General features: G+C 46.2%; 2 protein-coding genes across 2 annotated transcripts in view; one reads left to right on the forward strand and one right to left on the reverse strand.

Annotated features, from left to right (window-relative positions):
* The window catches only part of LOC115643738 (zinc finger protein 660-like), a 579,185-nt gene that overhangs the window by 496,303 nt on the left and 62,829 nt on the right, over nt 1–20,053 (forward strand). The window lies entirely within an intron of this gene.
* On the reverse strand, nt 5,919–19,654 carry LOC115643746 (zinc finger protein 252-like). Its single transcript, XM_030547739.1, has 5 exons — nt 19,611–19,654; nt 14,266–14,358; nt 9,242–9,368; nt 6,651–6,794; nt 5,919–6,310 (listed from the first exon to the last, which is right to left on the reverse strand). Exons 2-5 carry the CDS (start codon nt 14,344–14,346, stop codon nt 5,919–5,921), a joined length of 744 nt encoding a protein of 247 aa, XP_030403599.1. The 5' UTR covers nt 14,347–14,358; nt 19,611–19,654.

The following is a 20,053-nucleotide window of genomic DNA, read 5'->3' on the forward strand; positions in this document are numbered from 1 at the left end:
TAGATCACCAGATTCTTGGTGAAATCCCAGATCCTCTCTTTCCAAAGTATCCCAGGTTACTAATTTTACTGTGGACCATTGCTACGGTATCTCACACAGCACTTGAGTACAGTTATTGAACAAGCAAAAACAATTATTTCACAACGGATAGAGATTTAAACAAACAAATGTGAGTGACGGAAACCAACTGTTACCAATTAAACAAAGGCAGAAAATGATAGAAGAGAAAGGCCAGCACAAAAAACAGAGAGAGGAACAATAAGATACTAAAAGGACAATCAGCAAAGAATCCTGTGGCACTTTATATACTAACAGACGTTTTGGAGCATGAGCTTTCGTGGGTGAATACCCACTTCTTCAGATGCATGTGGTGGAAATTTCCAGGGGCAGGTATATATATGCTAGCAAGCAAGCTAGAGATAACGAGGTCAGTTCAATCAGGGAGGATGAGGCCCTGTTCTAGCAGTTGAGGTGTGAAAACCAAGAGAGGAGAAACTGGTTCTGTAGTTGGCAAGCCATTCACAGTCTTTGTTCAATCCTGAGCTGATAGTGTCAAATTTGCAGATGAACTGAAGCTCAGCAGTTTCTCTTTGAAGTCTGGTCCTGAAGTTTTTTTGCTGCAGGATGGCCACCTTAAGGTCTGTTATAGTGTGGCCAGGGAGGTTGAAGTGCTCTCCTACAGGTTTTTGTATATTACCATTCCTAATGTCTGATTTGTGTCCATTTATCCTTTTCCGTAGAGACTGTCCAGTTTGGCCGATGTACATAGCAGAGGGGCATTGCTGGCATATGATGGCGTATATTACATTGGTGGATGTGCAGGTGAATGAACCAGTGATGGTGTGGTTGATCTGGTTAGGTCCTGTGATGGTGTCGCTGGTGTAGATATGTGGGCAGAGTTGGCATCGAGGTTTGTTGCATGGATTGGTTCCTGAGCTAGAGTTATTATGGTGCGGTGTGCAGTTACTGTGAGAATATGTTTCAGGTTGGCAGGTTGTCTGTGGGCAAGGACTGGCCTGCCACCCAAGGCCCGTGAAAGTGTGGGATCATTGTCCAGGATGGGTTGTAGATCCTTGATGATGCGTTGGAGAGATTTTAGCTAGGGACTGTATGTGATGACCAGTGGAGTCCTGTTGGTTTCTTTCTTGGGTTTGTCTTGCAGTAGGAGGCTTCTGGGTACATGTCTGGCTCTGTTGATCTGTTTCCTTATTTCCTCGTGCGGGTATTGTAGTTTTGAGAATGCTTGGTGGAGATTTTGTAGGTGTTGGTCTCTGTCTGAGGGGCTAGAGCAGATGCGGTTGTACCGCAGTGCTTGGCTGTAGACAATGGATCGTGTGATGTGTCCGGGATGGAAGCTGGAGGCATGAAGGTAGGCATAGCGGTCGGTAGGTTTTCGATATAGGGTGATGTTAATGTGACCATCACCTATTTGCACCGTGGTGTCAAGAAAGTGGACCTCCAGTGTAGATTGGTCCAGGCTGAGGTTGATGGTGGGGCGGAAGCTGTTGAAATCGTGGTGGAATTTTTCCAGAGTCTCCTTCCCATGGGTCCAGATGATAAAGATGTCATCAATGTAGCGTAGGTAGAGAAGGGGCATGAGTGGACGAGAGCTGAGGAAGCGTTGTTCCAGGTCGGCCATAAAAATATTGGCATATTGTGGGGCCATGCGGGTGCCCATAGCAGTGCCACTGATCTGGAGATATATATTGTCATCAAATTTGAAATAGTTGTGTGTAAGTATAAAGGCACAGAGCTCAGCAGCCAGTTGTGCTGTGGCATCGTCAGAGATAGTGTTCCTGACAGCTTAGTGACCTTTGGTCACTAAAAGGACAATGGCTGGAACTCTCCATTTCTCTCAGTCTTTGGATTGATGGGTACTAGAGCTGTACAACAGTTGAGGAACCAGGGTAAATTAAATCAAATTAACTTTTCAAGATCAGCCATCGTTTCCTGTATGACTAACAAAACACAAAAACAAGACAACTTTCAGTTTTCCAAAATAATTCAGATTATCACAGTCTCTTACTCTTTAATCAATAACTTCACCTATAATTTCATTTTAATTGGTAACAAGAACATATTGTGGCAGAGCTCTGACCTTGCTCTCGTGCATCCTGCACTTCTAGGCAGTTTATGCTAGCCTCAGTAGTTCACTGTGACCCTCCACGTAGCCCTTCTCTCTCTAGGGCTAGGGTTACAGTCTTCTGAGCCCTTTTCATCATAGGCCTGCAAGGAGGTTGGTGAGAGAACTCCCAGTCTCTGTTCAGCCGCCTGTCCTGACAGGGGCCTGACTTCCCCTCCCAGGAGATGTTCCTGTAATGGTGGGTTGGGGGGGAACCCAGGCCCGCCCTCTACTCTGGATTCCGGCCCAGGGACCCTAATGGTAGCAGTTGTTGGCAGCCAACCTTTCACTGCCAGAGTTGCTACATTTCCCTGGGACACTTCCCCACAGCTCTCCTGCTTCTCCCTTCTTCACTCTTACCTTAGGACTTCTTTAATGATGGTCTGAGGGTGTCTTCAGTAACCAGCCCTTCAGCTGCACTTCCTCACCTCTGGCTCCCTGGCTCTTCCCTGTCTGATTGGAGTGAGCCCTTTTTATAGTATCAGCAGGGCCTTAATTAGAGTCAGGTGGTCACAGTAACTGAATGGCCTCACCTGACTCTTTGCAGGTTAATTAGAGTCAGATGTTCTCATTAGCCTGGAGCAGCCCCTTCTCTGCTCAGTCAGGGAACAGAAAACTGTTAATCCAGTGGCCAGTTTAATCTGCCTTCTGCTATTCTGCTGTACCAGCTGGTCTGGATCTATCACAATATTCAAAGATCACAAATTGTCGTATATGTTAGTTTTCTTTTAATCCCCATTGCCAACAACTGAACCTTGGTTCTTATTGTGGTTTGTCCCAACGTAGGTCTCAACCACTTCTGTGAGTTCATATATCTCAGGATCTTCTGCCATATGTGTTGGTAGAAGGGGTCTTCTATGTCGGAATGTTTGCATCATGGAGAAAAATACCTCTCTTTTCACACTTCTTAATCTTTCAAAGTAGGAGGAGGTAGAGAAGTAATGTAAATGCATAAAGCACAAGAGAAACCTCTCTGGTCTACACTAAAGACATTTATCGGGATAACTATATTGCTTAGGGGTGTGAAAAATCCACACAGCTGAGCAACGTAGTTACACAGCCCTAACCCCCTGTGTAGATAGTGCTACATGAGTGGGAGAGCTTCTCCTGCCAACATAGCCACCGCCACTTGCGGGGGCTGGACTAATCAAGTCTGATGGGAGAAATCTCTCCCATTGGCTTAGAGCATCCGTAATAGCAGTGCTACAGCAGCGCAGCTACATTGGTGCAGTTGTGCCAACATCAGCTTAATTGTGTAGCCACAGCGTCAGACACAAAACCATAGTATCAGGACTCAACATGTGTGTATCCAGAAGTCTGAAATTGGAGGCTGACAAATTCATTGCCTCATTTGTTACCATCATTTCTACAGCCTGAAAGTCCTTGTTACCCAGCTAGGCAGCCAGTTTGGGATCCACAGGGAAGGAATGTCCTATGAAGCACTCCCCCTTTGCATCCAAACAGTGAAGGATGACTGCTCCCAATCTAACCCTGGCATACTTTGGAAGTGTAATCAGGGACACTGAACTAGGAAGTGGAGTTGTACAAACAATTTTCCTTGGGTCACTATAGCTTCCTTTACTGGGGTGGAAACCAAGAACTGGCTGTGGACTCTTTCAACCTCAGCTCTTTCCAAATCCTTGGTCTTGGATAGGGTAAATTTACACTTCTCTGAAGTAGAATACTTTACAAAACCACTTAAAATCTCAGCAGTGTTAATGGGGAATGGCTTCCCGAAACATGCCCAGCTTTTCTTTAACTCAGTGGCACAAGTCCAGGGAAGGGACTGGATACAGGCCTGGATCAGATTCTTCGTTAGTTACCACAGCTGGAGATTCTATTAAAAAATGGCCATTTTTCTGAAGATATTACATTTTCAACACTGGTTTTATTTTATACACATCTTTAGAACCTACAAAAGGATAAATTTGACAAAAACTCCACTTCTATTTCCTCAACATCTGTGTCATGAAGGGATGCATTTCCCATAGCATAGGATTAGCTTGGAGAGATCTTCTGCAGGGCCTGGGTTACAAATGCTTTGGGAACCAAACACAGGAGCATTTTGCCTAGTTCAAAACCACTTACCATGGAATTCTCTTCCCAGATCTCAGAGACAATATTGCCTTAAACAACTGAAATACACTGTGATCATATGCACTTCCTTCAGTTAGTTGGGGTTCTGCTGCTGTTCACCATTTCCAAGTGGAGATTTTAAATCACTGCTGTTTCTTTGTTAGCCTGTCCAGTAAATTAGAGAGTTCTCGCCTGTTGATAGAACTGCACTTCAACTTTCTCCATATCATCACGGAGGGATGGGGAAAAAGCAAAGCTGAAATCATAAATGAGGACTTTAGCAAAGGGTCATTGCCTTAAATTCTTCAATAAATCTGAGCTACATCCTATCAAACTGAACTAATATCCAATTGGGTGACCAAACACAGCCTTCAGGAAAGATAGAAATCCACATCACAGAGAGAGAATACATTACAAAGAAAGTGTCAAGTGAAATTCCAGAGCAGGTTACCTCTGATTATTCAGAACCGGGACAAGAGAGTCTCCCACCACATTGTCCTCTGATCCGTTCAAACCTGCTTCCCTCACCCCTGTCTCCATAGTCAGTTATGTTATTTACATTTTTTTTTAGTATCCTAGCATCCCCATAATAAGGGAAAAACACCCCTCTTGCCAGAAATGGCTCTACAATAAGTGGAACCTGGGATTTAAACTCTAAATGATCATATTTGGGATCCATTTGAATTCCCCTCCCAGGACTTTGACACTTTCATCTCCAGTCATAGCAACTCTGATATAGGATTAAAGTAGTCAAAACATCATCTGCAAGCACAGACAAGAGAGAATGCTTCATCACATGACACTTTGAGAAGTGGATGGATAGAATGTGATGAACAAACTCTGCATGGCTCAGGCAAAAGGGAACAGTTCTGCGGTTAAGAGGAAGGAGGGAATCTTTGAGTCACCCCATCTCCTTCCAGTGTCACAGAGGCTGAAATTATACTTTTTTCCTGCCCCTGCTCCTCTTCATTTACATCTAATTTAAAAAATTCCCAATATAACTGCTTTTCAGCAAAACCCAGAGCAACTGGCAATGATACAATCTGTATCACTGGTGACTCTAACAATAACTTTGCAATAGGAGGAATGGTATAAATGTGATGGTCCCTGGTTTTTCATAGGAAGGGCACACTCAAATTACTTGTGGGACAATAGAAAGGACAAATAGGCCCATTTCAAAAGAGGGGGAACTGCAAAAGGCAAAAATAGGTCACTCATCTGGACAAGCTGAGGGATATTGGTGCTGCACACAGTTCAAAGAGCTTTAAAAGTTACTACATGGGAATCAGGAAAAGTATTAAAGAAAAGAAAGTCTTGATAGCCCTAGAGATTTTTACAATGTTGATCTCCTTTGCAGATTCTCTGATGGCTAACATGGGCTGAGCGCCAAGAGAAGGTTTTTCCACACACATAGCATTCATAGGACCTCTACTCTGTGTGGATTCTCTGATGTTTAGAAAGGTGTGAGCTGCTAGTGAAGCATTTCTCACACTCACGGCATTCATAGGGCCTCTCCCCTGTGTGGATTCTCCGATGAACAGAAAGGGATGATCTTTCAGTGAAGCTTTTCCCACTCACTGCATTCATAGGGCCGCTCATCTGTGTGGATTCTCTGATGTTTAGAAAAGTGTGAGATGCTAATGAAGCTTTTCCCACATTCACTGCATTCATAGGGCCTCTCTCCTGTGTGGATTGTTTGATGACTAATAAGGTGGGAGCTTCAATTGAAGGTTTTCCCACACTCACTGCATTTGTAGGGTCTCTCCCGTGTGTTGGTTCTCTGATGTACAGAAAGGGCTGAGCTGCGAGAAAAGGTTTTTCCACACCCACTCCATGTATTTTTTCTCTTTTGCTTAAGGATATCCTGCTGGGTTGTGGTTTCCATGAGGACCTTCTGAGTTCCCCAAGAGGAAATAAATTTATCCACTTTCTCCCCTGGCTGGTTTCCTTGATCTGTTTCTGGTCTATGATGAATCTCCCAGAATTTTCCCTCCTCATGACTGCTGGACACATTCCTTTTCGATCTTTGTGATAATGCTCTGTTTTTACCCACTGGCTCAACATTTTCAGGCTGAGAATTCTGCTCCTCTTTCTCACATGCCATTGCATCGCCTGCTGTGACAGAGACAGAAACTTCAGACAGGGATGGAAAGGGGAAGACCAAACAAACAGAGACAAGTGCTGAAGACAGGTCTAATAAAAATCAGGCACTGAACTCCCACAAACTCTTCCCCCAAATAGGAGAGAGGAGGGGGATGAATTCAGCCTTCACATCCCATCCAAATACCCAGGGGGAAGGGAGGAAGCTACTGCCTGGTGTCTGCTAGGATCTACACGAAGTCATGAACTATATTTACCCTGAGGATATGACCCCTGCTAGGCACAATAATGAACTGAGAGACCTCCCCAAGGGCTTTGTTGGGCACACCAGATGTTTCCTTCAGGCACTTACAGATTCTGAGCTGGTTTAATGTTTTCTCACCTGTGCAGGAAGATCTCAGGATCTCTCTTTCCTCTGAACCCTGGAGGTCTGGGACCCATGGCTCTTCCCCTTGTTCCAGCTGGGAGATCACATCATGTTGGAAAACTAGAAACCCTGCTCAGATGAAAGAAAACAAAAGGAGTTCAGTTGATTTCATAAGACTTGGTCATAAAAAAAATTCTATTAATTTAACTTCAGGGCTTAGTGTGACCTGATGGGCCAGGGTCAGTTCTCACTGAAAATGCCAAAGTTAGGGCAGGCTGAAAAAGGGAGAGCAGATGCTCCCAAAACTGATGGTTAACACTGAAGTTAAATTCACCGACCACTCACAAACTGTGCTTCTGATCCCTCACATGGGCTATCGAGAAGCTGAAAAAAGAAATCACACAGCCTCCTTTATTACATCCCAGATCTCTGGCTCCTAATCAGCAACTAGATCCAGTACAGTGAGAGGTCATTTAAAAACTCTGATCGCACAAACAAAGTGTTCTTCTGACCCCAAAGGGTCAGCTACATCACCATGTCACTATAGGTTTGGATATTACCCCAAATTCCATCCTTCCAGACATTCCTTTAGCATCTAAACTAAAGGTTTAAACGAAAGACACAAAGAAGTTAAATGGGAAAGCAATCAGATACATTCCAAAATGGATATATCAGGTTCTTAGCAGTATTGGTGAGTTGCTGGCTTGAAAGTCTGTCTGGAACACATCCACAGCTTGGATGGGTCATTCAGTCCTTTGTTCCAGGGTTCAGTTTGTAAAGAAGTTACTTCAGAGGTAGGAAGGGGGATTGAAGGCAAAATGGAGATGATGCAGCTGCCCTTTACATTCCTTTTGCCATGTGGCTTGTACTTCCTGTGTCCCAAACACAAGCTTCACAGCACGTGGCATGGAAAAGCCTTGAAGTTCTCATTACACAGGCATACCCTGGCATATCTTGCTGACTCAACAGGTGTTTCCAATGGTCCTTTCCATGGGCTCATTGTACAGCTGATGACCCTGAATAGGCCATCAAACAGGCTAGGCAGTGTTGATGCCAATATGTCTGGGGGTATCACCCAGAAACACTGCACAAGTCTGGAAATACAGATATACCCTACATATCTGTAGCTCACAATACAAAGGTGATACAAATATAGAAACAAAATCATCATACTTGGCAAATCATAACATTTTCACTGACACCTTACATGGCATATCTAGCACGATTCACTGCAATTTTATCAGATTTTATTATTTTATTATTAATACCAAAGTGTCTCACAATTCCATACAGTGTCACACTTGGTAAACCAGTAAATTCCCAGGACCAGTTCCCCAGGTCCTTGAAGATGCCGAATATTGTGCTTATGAGGGATTGAAATACCCACATATCTGCTGGGAACATACACACAGACACTGTGTCAGTCTATACCCCTGTGTTCACTCTTCTAGAAAATTATGCTCAATTTTGTACGCAGTATGGCTTGTGAGGTATAATTTGAAAACGCATAATCTACTGAATATTATCCTCCTGTTAAAATGTGTAATAACACTGTATGTAAAGTTATGAGATTTTACAGTATGATATTACTGAAAAAGTTACAATTTTGGGGAACACCCACAGACCAGTTCCTCAGAGACAGCAAGGCAAACAGCTGGTCAAACAGCCATTCTCCTGCAGGGGGAAGGTGTGAAGAAGACAGTTACATTCCATCACAGGGACCTCTTGAAGCTGTTGTGGAAAACAACCACATGACTGATTTTCAATCAGCTCAGCCTGAGGCTCTTTTCTTGGTTAAAAGTGTGCAGGGGGCAACAGCTATTGGAATACTGTCCCACTGAGCTAAAAATCACACAAGCCTTTTACAGCTTAAAACCACGAACAATGACACATAGGTTGCACATTAATTACCTTATTTGGAATATATTGCAAAATATGATGCAGGTCAAAAGCAAGCTGAACAATCAGTTTTCCATATTCGGTCTTTCCTATTATTGTTATTACACCTGGTGATATGGGAGCAAGACTCTCCATGTCTCAAGAAATGTCACTACCAACCTAGGCCATTTTCACATGTTGGGGTGCAATCCAGATCAGCGAGGAGTTGTGTCATCTGTAATCCTGGGTGAGATTCAGTGTTCTGCTGCTGGAGCTACCCTGTCTGGATACTCCCAGCCAGCATTCAAGGACGCATTGAGTGTCTGTATGATAAGTAACCCTGGACCAGCAGTTGTGACTCCAGCCGCCTGCTTGTTACACCCTAAGCACATTCTGGTTTGGGTAGAGAAGGCTCAGGGTTTGAGAAAAGGCCAGGGGTAGGAAGCTTCTGTTCGTTATGCTGGACCTAACCCCCAGTTTTCCTTGAGTAAAGAGGAGATATTTGACATTGTGTGATACTGCTCCTGTGCTCTGTTCCCAAAGTGTTCTGGGCAGAGGAAGGTCTCTGGTAGTATGTGTGTCACTGGCCTATTGGGGTGACGCTGAAACAGGACACGGTACAGATGGCATTGTAGGGGTGGCATGAACCTTCACTCTTCATTTCCCCTTCCAAGAACAGAGAGGACAAGAATGCTTACCTAGCGAGGTCACATTCTCATAGTTCTGCTGCATGACATCCCTGTAGAGGACTCTCTGAGTGGGGTCCAGCAGAGTTCCCTCTTCTCTGGTGAAGTACACAGCCACCTCCTCAAAGGTCACTGGCCCCTGAAAGAGCAAGAGTCCAACACTCAGTACCTGCTGTCCCACTTACAACCCCACTATTCATGGAACAGCAGCACCAGGGAAATGGAAGCTCCGGGAGGCACATGTTAACAGAGTCCCACCCCACCTTGCTTAGAGCAGCCAGAAGGCATCAGGGTAGAAAGAGAGAACCTTTGTGTCTCCCAGCTGAGAGACAGAGGCAGGGTCTTCACATTTATCACATAGCTACTAGCCAGAGTTTAATATAGGAGATGGGTCTCTGGATCCTGCTGGTGGGTCCCTGGTAGGAATCCCAGCACTCTCCAAATAAAATATATGCAAGAAAGGGGAAGTCAATAGTAAAGAATAGAAGTTAGAAGGTCAGAATTGTAGTGCCCATTAACAAAGGTTTAGAGAAAATAGAGCCTATCAAACTAACGGGATATCCTTATTGGATGAGATCAAAAGTTTGGTTGCAACTAATAGTACTGATGTAATATACCTAAGCTTCTGTAAGGGATATGACTTGATCAGCCCAATATTTTTACTGAAAAAACTAGAATGATACAAAATAAACACAGCATATATTAAATAGATTAAAAACTGTGATAGTAAAAGTGGACTTCTTTCTAGCAGGTTCCCGCAGGAACTGGTTCTTGGCCCTGTGCTATTTAACATTCTTATCCATGAACTAGAAGAGAGTATAAAATCATCACTGATAAAGTTTGCAGTTGCCACAAAGATTGGGGTTGGTGGTAACTAATGAAGTGCCAGTAGATTCAGGCTCCATCACTGGGAGTCTGGGAAGTTGTCCCAGCTCTGGCTGGAGGGTTATTTCCTGTTCCACAAAGAGGGGAATTTCCATTCCCAACTCCTGTGCCTTGAAATTAGGCCCTATCTGACACTACACCCCTATATTCATCATAGTGGTATGATTATAATATGATTAGGACATAATTATGATGCATTTTGTACAAGATGCATCATGTGTGGTGTCACTGGAAAAGTTCTGATTTGCTAAATATGATTATCCTATTTGTGTGCACATATCATGTTCGTATCTGAAGTTATGGATATTAGTGCTGATGGCTCATCAACAAAGACAATGGACTGTGGAAGAGCTTAGCCCTCCTGTGAATGTTTCAGCCAGCCTATTAGTCATGGATACTATGACGCAGCAGGGCCTGTGACCAGACCACGTGACACTAAACTCCATTTTAGTACCTGTATTTTTCCACAAACTGGACCAGGAACTGAGTTTGGAACAAAAGGTTCCCGCCATATGGAAAAGCTACATAAGGTGGGGTGTGACATCATCTCTTGGCCTCATTCCCCACACAAGAGAACTCCTGGAAACAACTGAGAAACAAAAACTGAAGTGGGAGAAGTGCTGCTCCCAGAATCAAGAGATTTCTAGCTTGTGTATGGAAACTTGGGGGACTGCTTGTAGCATCAGTCAGAGTGAGAAATTGCTAATTCAAATTCTATCCATCTACTTATGTTAGGCTTAGTTTGAGTTTTGGTTATTTGCTAAATAATCTGCTTTGATCTGTTTGTTATCACTTATAATCACTTAATCTATCTTTCTGCAGTTAATAAACTTGTTTTATGCTTTATCTTAACCAGCGTATTTTAAGTGAAGTGTCTATCGAAAATCTCAGCTTGGTTAGCACAAGCTTGTTGTGCATATCTGTCCCACATTGAGGGGAAGGGGAACTATATTAATGAGCTTACATTATAGAGATCCCTGTGCACTACAAGATGGTATAATTCTGGATTTATACTACAGCAAGTGTGCAAGGTTCGGGAGCTGGGAAATTGGCCCTTGTCTTCTCTCTCTCCTTGAGTGGCTTAGGTAAAGCACTCAGGTAGCTTAGTTGGCTGCATGGCATCACCTGCTGTCCTGTTGGGTGATAACAGGCCCTGGTGAAATCTCCAGCAAAGCAGTGTGAGAAGGGCCAGCCCATCTTGAGGGTTAGAGGACACAGCAGTTCCCAGAAGCTCCACAAACTGTCCCCCGGGGGTGACAACCCATCAAGCCTTACATTACACAAGTCTCAGCAGGTTTGTCACATCCTGTCCCCTCCATTTCTCCACCTGAGATATTTCCTGCTTCCCACCACCTCTAGCAATTCCCACCCTCCTATGCATTTACTGCTCCTTGACCTCCAAGCAGAACCCACCACCACCTCCCTGATAATCTCTTACCTGAGCCAGTTCCATTGCAGCCATTTCCTTCCCCCTAGGAGGACGAGATGATCTGCAGTGAAACATAGACGTTATTCTGTAGCCTGCCGGGGTGAAAAGGGCAAGGTGTGAGAATTCAGACTAGGCTTTTGTCCATTACACAAGCCGATTTCCCCCCAGGTTTTCCCCTGCTAATGCAAATTCTAGGTTCTGGCACACTGTGAAGCACAGAGTGACCTTATTCCAGTACAGACGTAGTCCCCTCCCACCAGGGTGTAACTCTCTGACACATGGTGAAACCCTCCCAGTAACAGTCTCTCTGTCACATGTATCAAGTTTGCGGACAATACCAAGCTGGGAGGGGTTGTAAGTGCTTTGGAGGATTGGATTAAAATTCAAAATCATCTGGACAAACTGGATAAATGATCTGAAGTAAATAGGATGAAATTCAGTTGGGACAAGTGCAAAGTACTCCACTTTGGAAGGAACAATCGGAGGCCAGAGAAGAGCAGAAACAAAGGAGTCACTTCGGGGGATTCCCCCTGTCATTGTCCCCAAGGCAGCTGTGTCAGGTTTACAAAGGTGTTTCATGTTCCAATCTTTATACAGTCTCTCCTGGGAGTGACCCTTTCATGGGCTGGGCCTAGTTTTAGTTTTGGGTAGTTAACAATCTTGGTTTATTGTTCATCTAACCAGTGTGTTTGGATTAAAGTGTGTTGGAAACTCAATTTGGGATAACAATCTGGTGCGTGTCATTTTCCACTGATGAAATCAAAGATTTGATATGAGCTTGTGTTGTTCAGTAGCGTGCTGGACAGTGCAAGATGCACAGGTCTGGGGGAAAGCTGGGCACTTGAGAATTTGCTAGTTTTCTCCTGAGGTGTAATTCATGAGTGGCTGTCTAGCAGCACTCAACACTGTGTAGCTAGGAGTGAGTTACATGCTGGAGACTGTGTGTTAATTGGCCAAGAGGGGCTGTTCTCACGGGAAAACAGTGGAAAAGGCACTCCAGGTTGGAGAACTGAGGGGATACAGCTATTTAACAGTCCAGATTATACTCTGGATAATGTCACAGATACTCATTATGACAGAGCCTCTTACAACACAGAGAAAGTAAATCCACGTCCCAGAAATTGAATACTCCAGACAGAGGGCAAGTCTCCCTGGCACTGCTTCTTGCTGACAAGAGAGGTTCAGAGACAGTGCGAGAGTCCTGGGGAAGCTGGGAACAGGAAGCATGGACTGGTGGCGTTCAGTGGAGAAAGGGAACAGGAAGGGCAGGGATATCACTGAATCCAGGATCTCAGCAGTGCGAGATGACAGGATAGCACATAGTGCAGCCCATTGGAAAACACAATCCCAACTATACATACAAAATGATGGGGTCTAAATTAGTTGCTTCCACTCAAGAGATGGATCTTGGAAGTTCTGTGGATAGTTCCTTGAAAACATCCACTCAATGTGCAGCAGCAGTGAAAAAAAGTGAAGAATGTAGGAAATAATTAAGAAAGGGATAGATATGACAGAATATATCACAGATCATATTTGTAAAAACAGCAAATAAATCCATGATACACCCACATCTTGAATACTGCATGCACATGTCACTCCATCTCAAAAATAGATATATTGGAATTGGAAAAGGTTCAGAAAAGGGCAACAAAAATGATTAGGGGTATGGGACAGTTATGCCAGACCTAACCCCCAGTTTCACTTGAGCAAACAGGAGATATTTGACACTGTGCGATATGGCTCCTGTGCTCTGTTCACAAAGTGTTCTGCAGCAGGGGATGGTTTCTGGTAGTGTGTGTGTCACTGGCCTATTGGGGTGATGCTGAAACAGGACAGAGTAGAGGGCTGGTGTGAACCATATCTCTTCATTTCCCCTTCCAAGAACAGAGGGGACAGGAACCCTTACCCAGCGAGGTCACAGTCTCACAGTTCTCCTGCATGACATCCCTGTAGAGGGCTCTCTGAGCGGGGTCCAGCAGAGCCCACTCTTCCCTGGTGAAATACATAGCCACCTCCTCGAAGGTCACTGGCCCCTGAAAGAGCAAGAGTCCAACACTAAGGACTTGCTGCCCCACTCACAGCCCCACTATTTGTGGCAGAGAGGAGTGAATCAAATGGAAGCTCTGGGTGGATCGTAGTCAAGAGAGTCCCACCTCGACCTCGCTCAGAGTATCCAGAAAATACCAGGGTGAGGGGATGAAGAGAGAGCCCCTTGTCTCTCCCAGCAGATCCATCACCCCCTACTAGCCACTGACTGATACAGGAGATGGAGCCCCTAGTAGGGTCCAGGGAGAGCTCACTGGTAGGACGCCCAACACCCTCCTCATTGTGAGGAGCGGGATATGAAGGGAGAGGCAGCTCCAATAAGCCTGACTCATGGGTGCCCCCTTCATATCTCACAGCTGCTGGTTAGTGAGGTCAGGCTCCAGTACTAGGAGTCTGGTCAGTTTGACTAGCTCCATGTAGATGGGCTATTTTCTTTCTTCACAAATTAGGGCATTTCCACTTCCGAACCTCCTGGGTCTGTTCCTAGAAGCTAGGCCACTTATTAAACAACTCCCAGCAGGTTTGCCACACCCTGGCCTCCTCCTTTCCCCACGCTGTGAATTTTCTCCCTCGCTCCAACCTCCAAACCAGACTGTGCAAACCTTCCCATCTCCGGTGAATTTGCTCTCCCTCTCCTCCAGCAGGAACCCACCAGCAACCCCCCGATAATCTCTACCTGGACTGACTCCACTGCAGCCATTTCTCTTCCCTGTCCCATGCCAGGCTGGGATGAGCTGGAGCAAAACATGGACGTCATTCTGCAGCCTGTCTGGGGGAGAAGGGCAGTTGTGGGCATTTCAGAACCGGTTTTAGTTCATTTCACATCAGAATTCCCCCAGGTCCTTCCTTTCCCTGCAGAGAGACACCCTAGATTCTGCCATGCTGGGAAATGCTCAATCTGTTTATTACAATGTAGACCTGGCCCCTCCTGCCAGGCTAAGCCCACCGAAACATTTTTAACCTCCCTTCTCCCTCCTCTCACCCCTTCTCTGAACACAAGGCTAGAAAAGAGCAGAACCAAAGGAGTCACTGTGGGGGATTCCCTCGGACACTGACCCCACAGCACCCACACCCCAGCAGGGGGAATATGGAGTCAGGAACTGGCTTTTCCTCTGTCTGATTCTTGTTTTGTTCACTGGAAAGTGGTTCTGCCCAGGAATGCAGTAATACGTGTGCCTGGGTGGATTAGAGAGATCGAAATCTCTCCCCCACGTTCATTTCTCCCACTGCCCCTTTCAGTATCTCCTTCCCCTGTCCTCTCTCCCTGCCCCTCTGGCTGGGAATGTCCCATTCCTGGGGGCTTTGCTCTCCCATGGCTGGATTTTCTCCTGGCAATTGCTACGGGGAGAAGAAATGAGGTGGGGTTGTTTGTGCAGTCACTTTCTCGCCAGACCCTAGGACATTCCCTGAGGTCTTTCAGTTACCTGGAGTGTGTGGCTCAGAATTTAGTAGTAACAGGACGGACCCAGGGCTGCCCTAGGTGGCTAGGATCAGCTGCAGAAAGTCATCACCTGGGCCAGGCAGAGAAGCAGCTTTAATTAAGGTCACTTCCCAGCACAGAACCCCCCTGAGGGAGCACCAGCTGCTAAACCTGGTCTCCCAGATTACAATGGAGGCCGCAGTCTCTGACCCAGGAAGCTTAACCCCAATATCCTGAGCAGAGAGGGACGGAGCGTTTGAGCAGCTTCCCTCCTTTAGCTCTCTGGGGAAAGCAGCTAATGAGAGCCCCTTCTCACAGGGAGAATTGCTGATCTCATTTGCCCCACTGTCCATCTGGAGTCACTTCTTGTCTTTCCATACAGTGACTCTGGATTAACAATGGTCTCAATGAAACCAGAGTTCAGAAAGAATGAGTCCAAAATGCTGTGGAAGAGACCATCGTGTGGCAGTGCTGACTCCCTTCCCACCTCCCTTACCCCCACAGATCTAGGACAAGGACTGGGGGTACAAATTTTTGAAATGGAACTGAAAGTTCCTGCAGTTTTCAAAAGAGGAGAAAAGCAAAATCTGTGATTTCACACTCACAGCGTTTGATAAGTGGACAGAAAGTTATCACAGTGACCCGGGAATGCCGGGCAGTGCTTGGAGCCAAGACTCTGGCACAAGTTGACCAGAGAGAAGGATCATGGTTAGCGGCAGTCCCCAGACAGCCCCCAGTACCCAGAGCCCAGACCCCCCAGCCAAAGGCCCCAGACACCCCCAGCCAGGATCCCACCAGATATTCCCTGGGACGCAGCCCCCAGAGTCCCTGGCCAGGGACCCTAGATACCCCTCAAAGCCCCACTGGCCAGAGAAACCCCACCAGACCATGATTGCCAGGTTGGGAATCCCAAAGGGTTCCCCCCACCAAGAGCCCCCAGCAGCCAGGGACCCCCCCAAAGAACCCCCCCACTGGGAACTCAATCACTCACTGCCTGCCTAGGAACCCCCCCAACCCTCCAGCAGGATCTCCCCTGACATTTGCCTGGGACCCCCTCCTCTGCCCAGTGGGACCCCCTGATGCTTTACAGTGGGACCCTCACTCTGTTTCCCTGGCATCCCCTGACTTCTCAAGGGCTGACTTTAAAGAATTAAGGAAATTAGTTAAGGAAGTGGATTAGACTGAAGAACTTGTGGATCTAAATGTAGAGGAGGCCTGGAATTACTTTAAGTCGCAGCTGCAGAAACCTGCATCCCAAGAAAGGGGGAAAAAACCATAGGCGGGAGTTGTAGACCAAGCTGGATGAGCAAGCATCTCAGAGGTGATTAAGAAAAAGCAAAAAGCCTACAAGGACTGGAAGAAGGGTGAGATTAGGAAGGAAAGCTACCTTAGTGAGGTCAGAACATGTAGGGATAAGGTGAGAAAGGCTAAAAGCCATGTAGAATTGGACCTTGCAAAGGAAATTAAAACCAATAGTAAAAGGTTCTATAGCCATATAAATCAGAAGAAAACAAAGAAAGAAGTGGGACCACTAAACACTGAGGATGGAGTGGAGGTTAAGGATAACCTAGGCATGGCACAATATCTAAATATGTACTTTGCCTCAGTCTTTAATAAGGCTAATGAGGAGCTTAGGGATAATAGAAGGATGACAAACGGGAATGAGGATATGGAGGTGGATATTACCACATCTGAGGTAGAAGCCAAACTTGAACAGCTTAATGGGACAAAATCGGAGGGCCCGGACAATCTTCATCCAAGAATATTAAAGGAACTGGCGCATGAAATTGCAAGCCCGTTAGCAAGAATTTTTAATGAATCAGTAAACTCAGGGATTGTACAGTACAACTGGAAAATTGCTAACGTAGTTCCTATCTTTAAGAAAGGGAAAAAAAGTGATCCGAGTAACTATAGGCCTGTTAGTTTGACATCTGTAGTACGTAAGGTCTTGGAAAAAATTTTGAAGGAGAAAGTAGTTAAGGACATTGAGGTCAATGGTAATTGGGACAAATTACAACATGGTTTTACTAAAGGTAGATCATGCCAAACCAACCTGATCTCCTTCTTTGAGAATGTGACAGATTATTTAGACAAAGGAAATGCTGTAGATCTAATTCACTTTGATTTCAGTAAGGCATTGGACATGGTCCCACATGGGGAATTATTAGTTAAATTGGAAAGGATAGGGGTCAATATGAAAACTGAAAGGTGGCTAAGGAACTGGTTAAAAGGGAGACTCCAACAGGTCGTACTGAAGGGTGAACTGTCAGGCTGGAAGGAGGTTATTAGTGGAGTTCCTCAGGGATCAGTTTTGGGACCAATCTTATTTAACCTTTTTATTACTGACCTTGGCACAAAGAGCAGGAATGTGCTAATAAAGTTTGCGGATGACACAGAGCTGGGGGGTATTGCTAACACAGAGAAGGACCGGGATATCTCACAGGAAGATCTGGATGACCTTGTAAACTGGAGTAATAGTAATAGGACGAAATTTAATAGTGAAAAGTGCAAAGTCATGCATTTAGGGATTAATAATAAGTAGCTTAGCTATAGGTTGGGGACACATCAGTTGGAAGCAACAGAGGAGGAGAAGGACCTTGGGGTATTGGTAGATCACAGGATGACTATGAGCCGCCAATGTGATATGGCCGTTAAAAAAGCTAATGCGGCTCTAGGATGCATCAAGCGAGGTATTTCCAGCAAAGATAAGGTGTTAGTACCGTTATATAAGGCACTGGTGAGACCTCACCTGGAATACTGTGTGCAGTTCTACTCTCCCATGTTTAAGAAGGATGAATTCAAACTGGAACAGGTTCAGAGACGGGCTACCAGGATGATCCGAGGAATGGAAAACCTGCCTTATGAAAGGAGATTCAAAGAGCTTGGCTTGTTTAGCCTAGCCAAAAGAAGACTGAGGGGTGATATGCTTGCTCTTTATAAATATATCAGAGGGATTAATATTAGGGAGGGAGATGAATTATTTAAGCTTAGTACCAATGTGGACACAAGAACAAATGGGTATAAACTGGACATTAGGAAGTTTAGACTTGAAATTAGATGAAGGTTTCTAACCATTAGAGGAGTGAAGTTCTGGAACAGCCTTCCAAGGGGAGTAGTGGGGGCAAAAGACATATCTGGCTTTAAGACTAAGCTTGATGAGTTTATGGAAGGGATGGTATGATGGGATAGCTTAATTTTGGCAACTGATCTTTGATTATCAGCAGGTAAGTATGCCCAGTGGTCTGTGATGGGATGGGATCTGAGTTACAGCAGAGAATTCCCTCCTGGTGCTGGCTGGTGAGTCTTGCCCATTTGCTCAGGGTTTAGCTGATCGCCATATTTGGGGTCGGGAAGGAATTTTTCTCCAGGGCAGATTGGCTGAGGCCCTGGAGGTTTTTTGCCTTCCTCTGCAGCGTGGGGCATGGGTCATTTCCTGGTGGATTCTCTGCAGCTTGAGGTCTTCAAATCACAATTTGAAGACTTCAATAACTCAGATAGGTTAGGGGTTTGTTATAGAAGTAGATGGGTAGGGTTTTGTGGCCTGCTTTGTGCAGGTCAGACTAGATGATCACATTGGTCCCTTCTGACCTATGAGTCTAGTGTCAGGGATCCCCTCCCCCAGCTCTGTGCACTGGGCATGGCAATGATCCCAGGAGTCCGTGGGGGAAGCCCAGAGCCCCTGGCACAGCACCAGGCTCCCTCTAACCCCCTGTCCCACCTCCCCAAGAGACACCCACCCCTGCTGTTCTGCAGCCATCAGGCCCCCAGCGATACCCACCTCCAGAAACCATAGCCTCCAGGGATGGGAACATCAGAACCACCCCCCTAAACCCTCAAACCTCCACAACCCACCAACCTGACTAGGATACCCCCTGCTCAGCCACCCAGAGGCCTCCCCCTACCACAATGCCCCTTCAGCTGTTATCTTCCCACACAGCCCCACCTCCATCCCCCACTCAGCAACACTGTTACCTCACAGTGCCTGATAAGTGGATAGAAAGTTATCACTGCCCCCTGCTGGCCAGTCACACAGGTAGAGGGAGCCCTGGGTGATGCCTCTCGAACAGGAGAATCGAAGGCCTGGAAGGCAAGAAAGGTAAGACATGTCCATGCCCTGTCACGAGCAAATAATGGCCACCATGAATCCACCCCGGAGATGGCTACATCTTAGCACATTGGGAAACAACCCATCATATTTAATTAGAAATAAACAACTAGAGAGAAGTGGGGCAAATGTTTAGGGTATTTTATATCAATCTTTGAGATACGCAGAGAGAATGTGTCACAAACTACATTTGATAACATGAGAGAAAAACACCAAGATCGGAGAGGATTTAATGTTGCTATTAAATAACTAGTGGAAAAGGGGGACTGTTTGACTGGATTTTATATGATTGTCCAATACATAAACAGAATGTAATGGTTCCCCCCCCCCCCAGGCCACCATTCACATGAGAAGCTCAGAGCCCTTTGAGGAGCTGATTTAAGAGGGCGGGGGAGGGCGAGCTGGAAGGCTCCCTGGACAAAGGAAGGGGGCACTCCCAACCCACCCCCGCCAGCCACACCAAGGGGAATGCCCGGGCCCCAGTCTCTGTCCCCACCTGGATCCCAGCGGGGTCGGGGGCAGATCCCGGCTGCAGCTGAGAGCAGCACGTGGAGAATGAGAGAGCAGCTGCTGAGCCCAGGCTCTGCGTCACAATGTGCCAGAGCCCCGCCCCCAGGAGCTGCCCCACCCCCAGGCTGTGCTAGGACCCCACCCCCGGGCTGTACCAGAGCCCCGCCCCCTGGAATTTCCCCATGTTGGGTCTCTGGGCTTTGTTCTCCTGCCGCCTCCTTCCCAGCACCCCCCGGCTCCCAGCTGCTCCCTTCCTGTGTCTGCAAACACACACAGCCCCATCCCTGGGCTGGCTGCAGCGCTCGCTGGGGCTGACTCCAGTGGCTGAAGTTTCCTCCATCTCTGCTTCACCTAGGGGGAGGGGGAGAGACGAAGAGAGGAGATGGTCCCAGGGTGTGAAAGCAGAATCGGGGGGCAAGGAAAGGAGGA

This window comes from Gopherus evgoodei, unplaced genomic scaffold, assembly GCF_007399415.2.
Source record: "Gopherus evgoodei ecotype Sinaloan lineage unplaced genomic scaffold, rGopEvg1_v1.p scaffold_69_arrow_ctg1, whole genome shotgun sequence".
NCBI lineage: Eukaryota > Metazoa > Chordata > Testudines > Testudinidae > Gopherus > Gopherus evgoodei.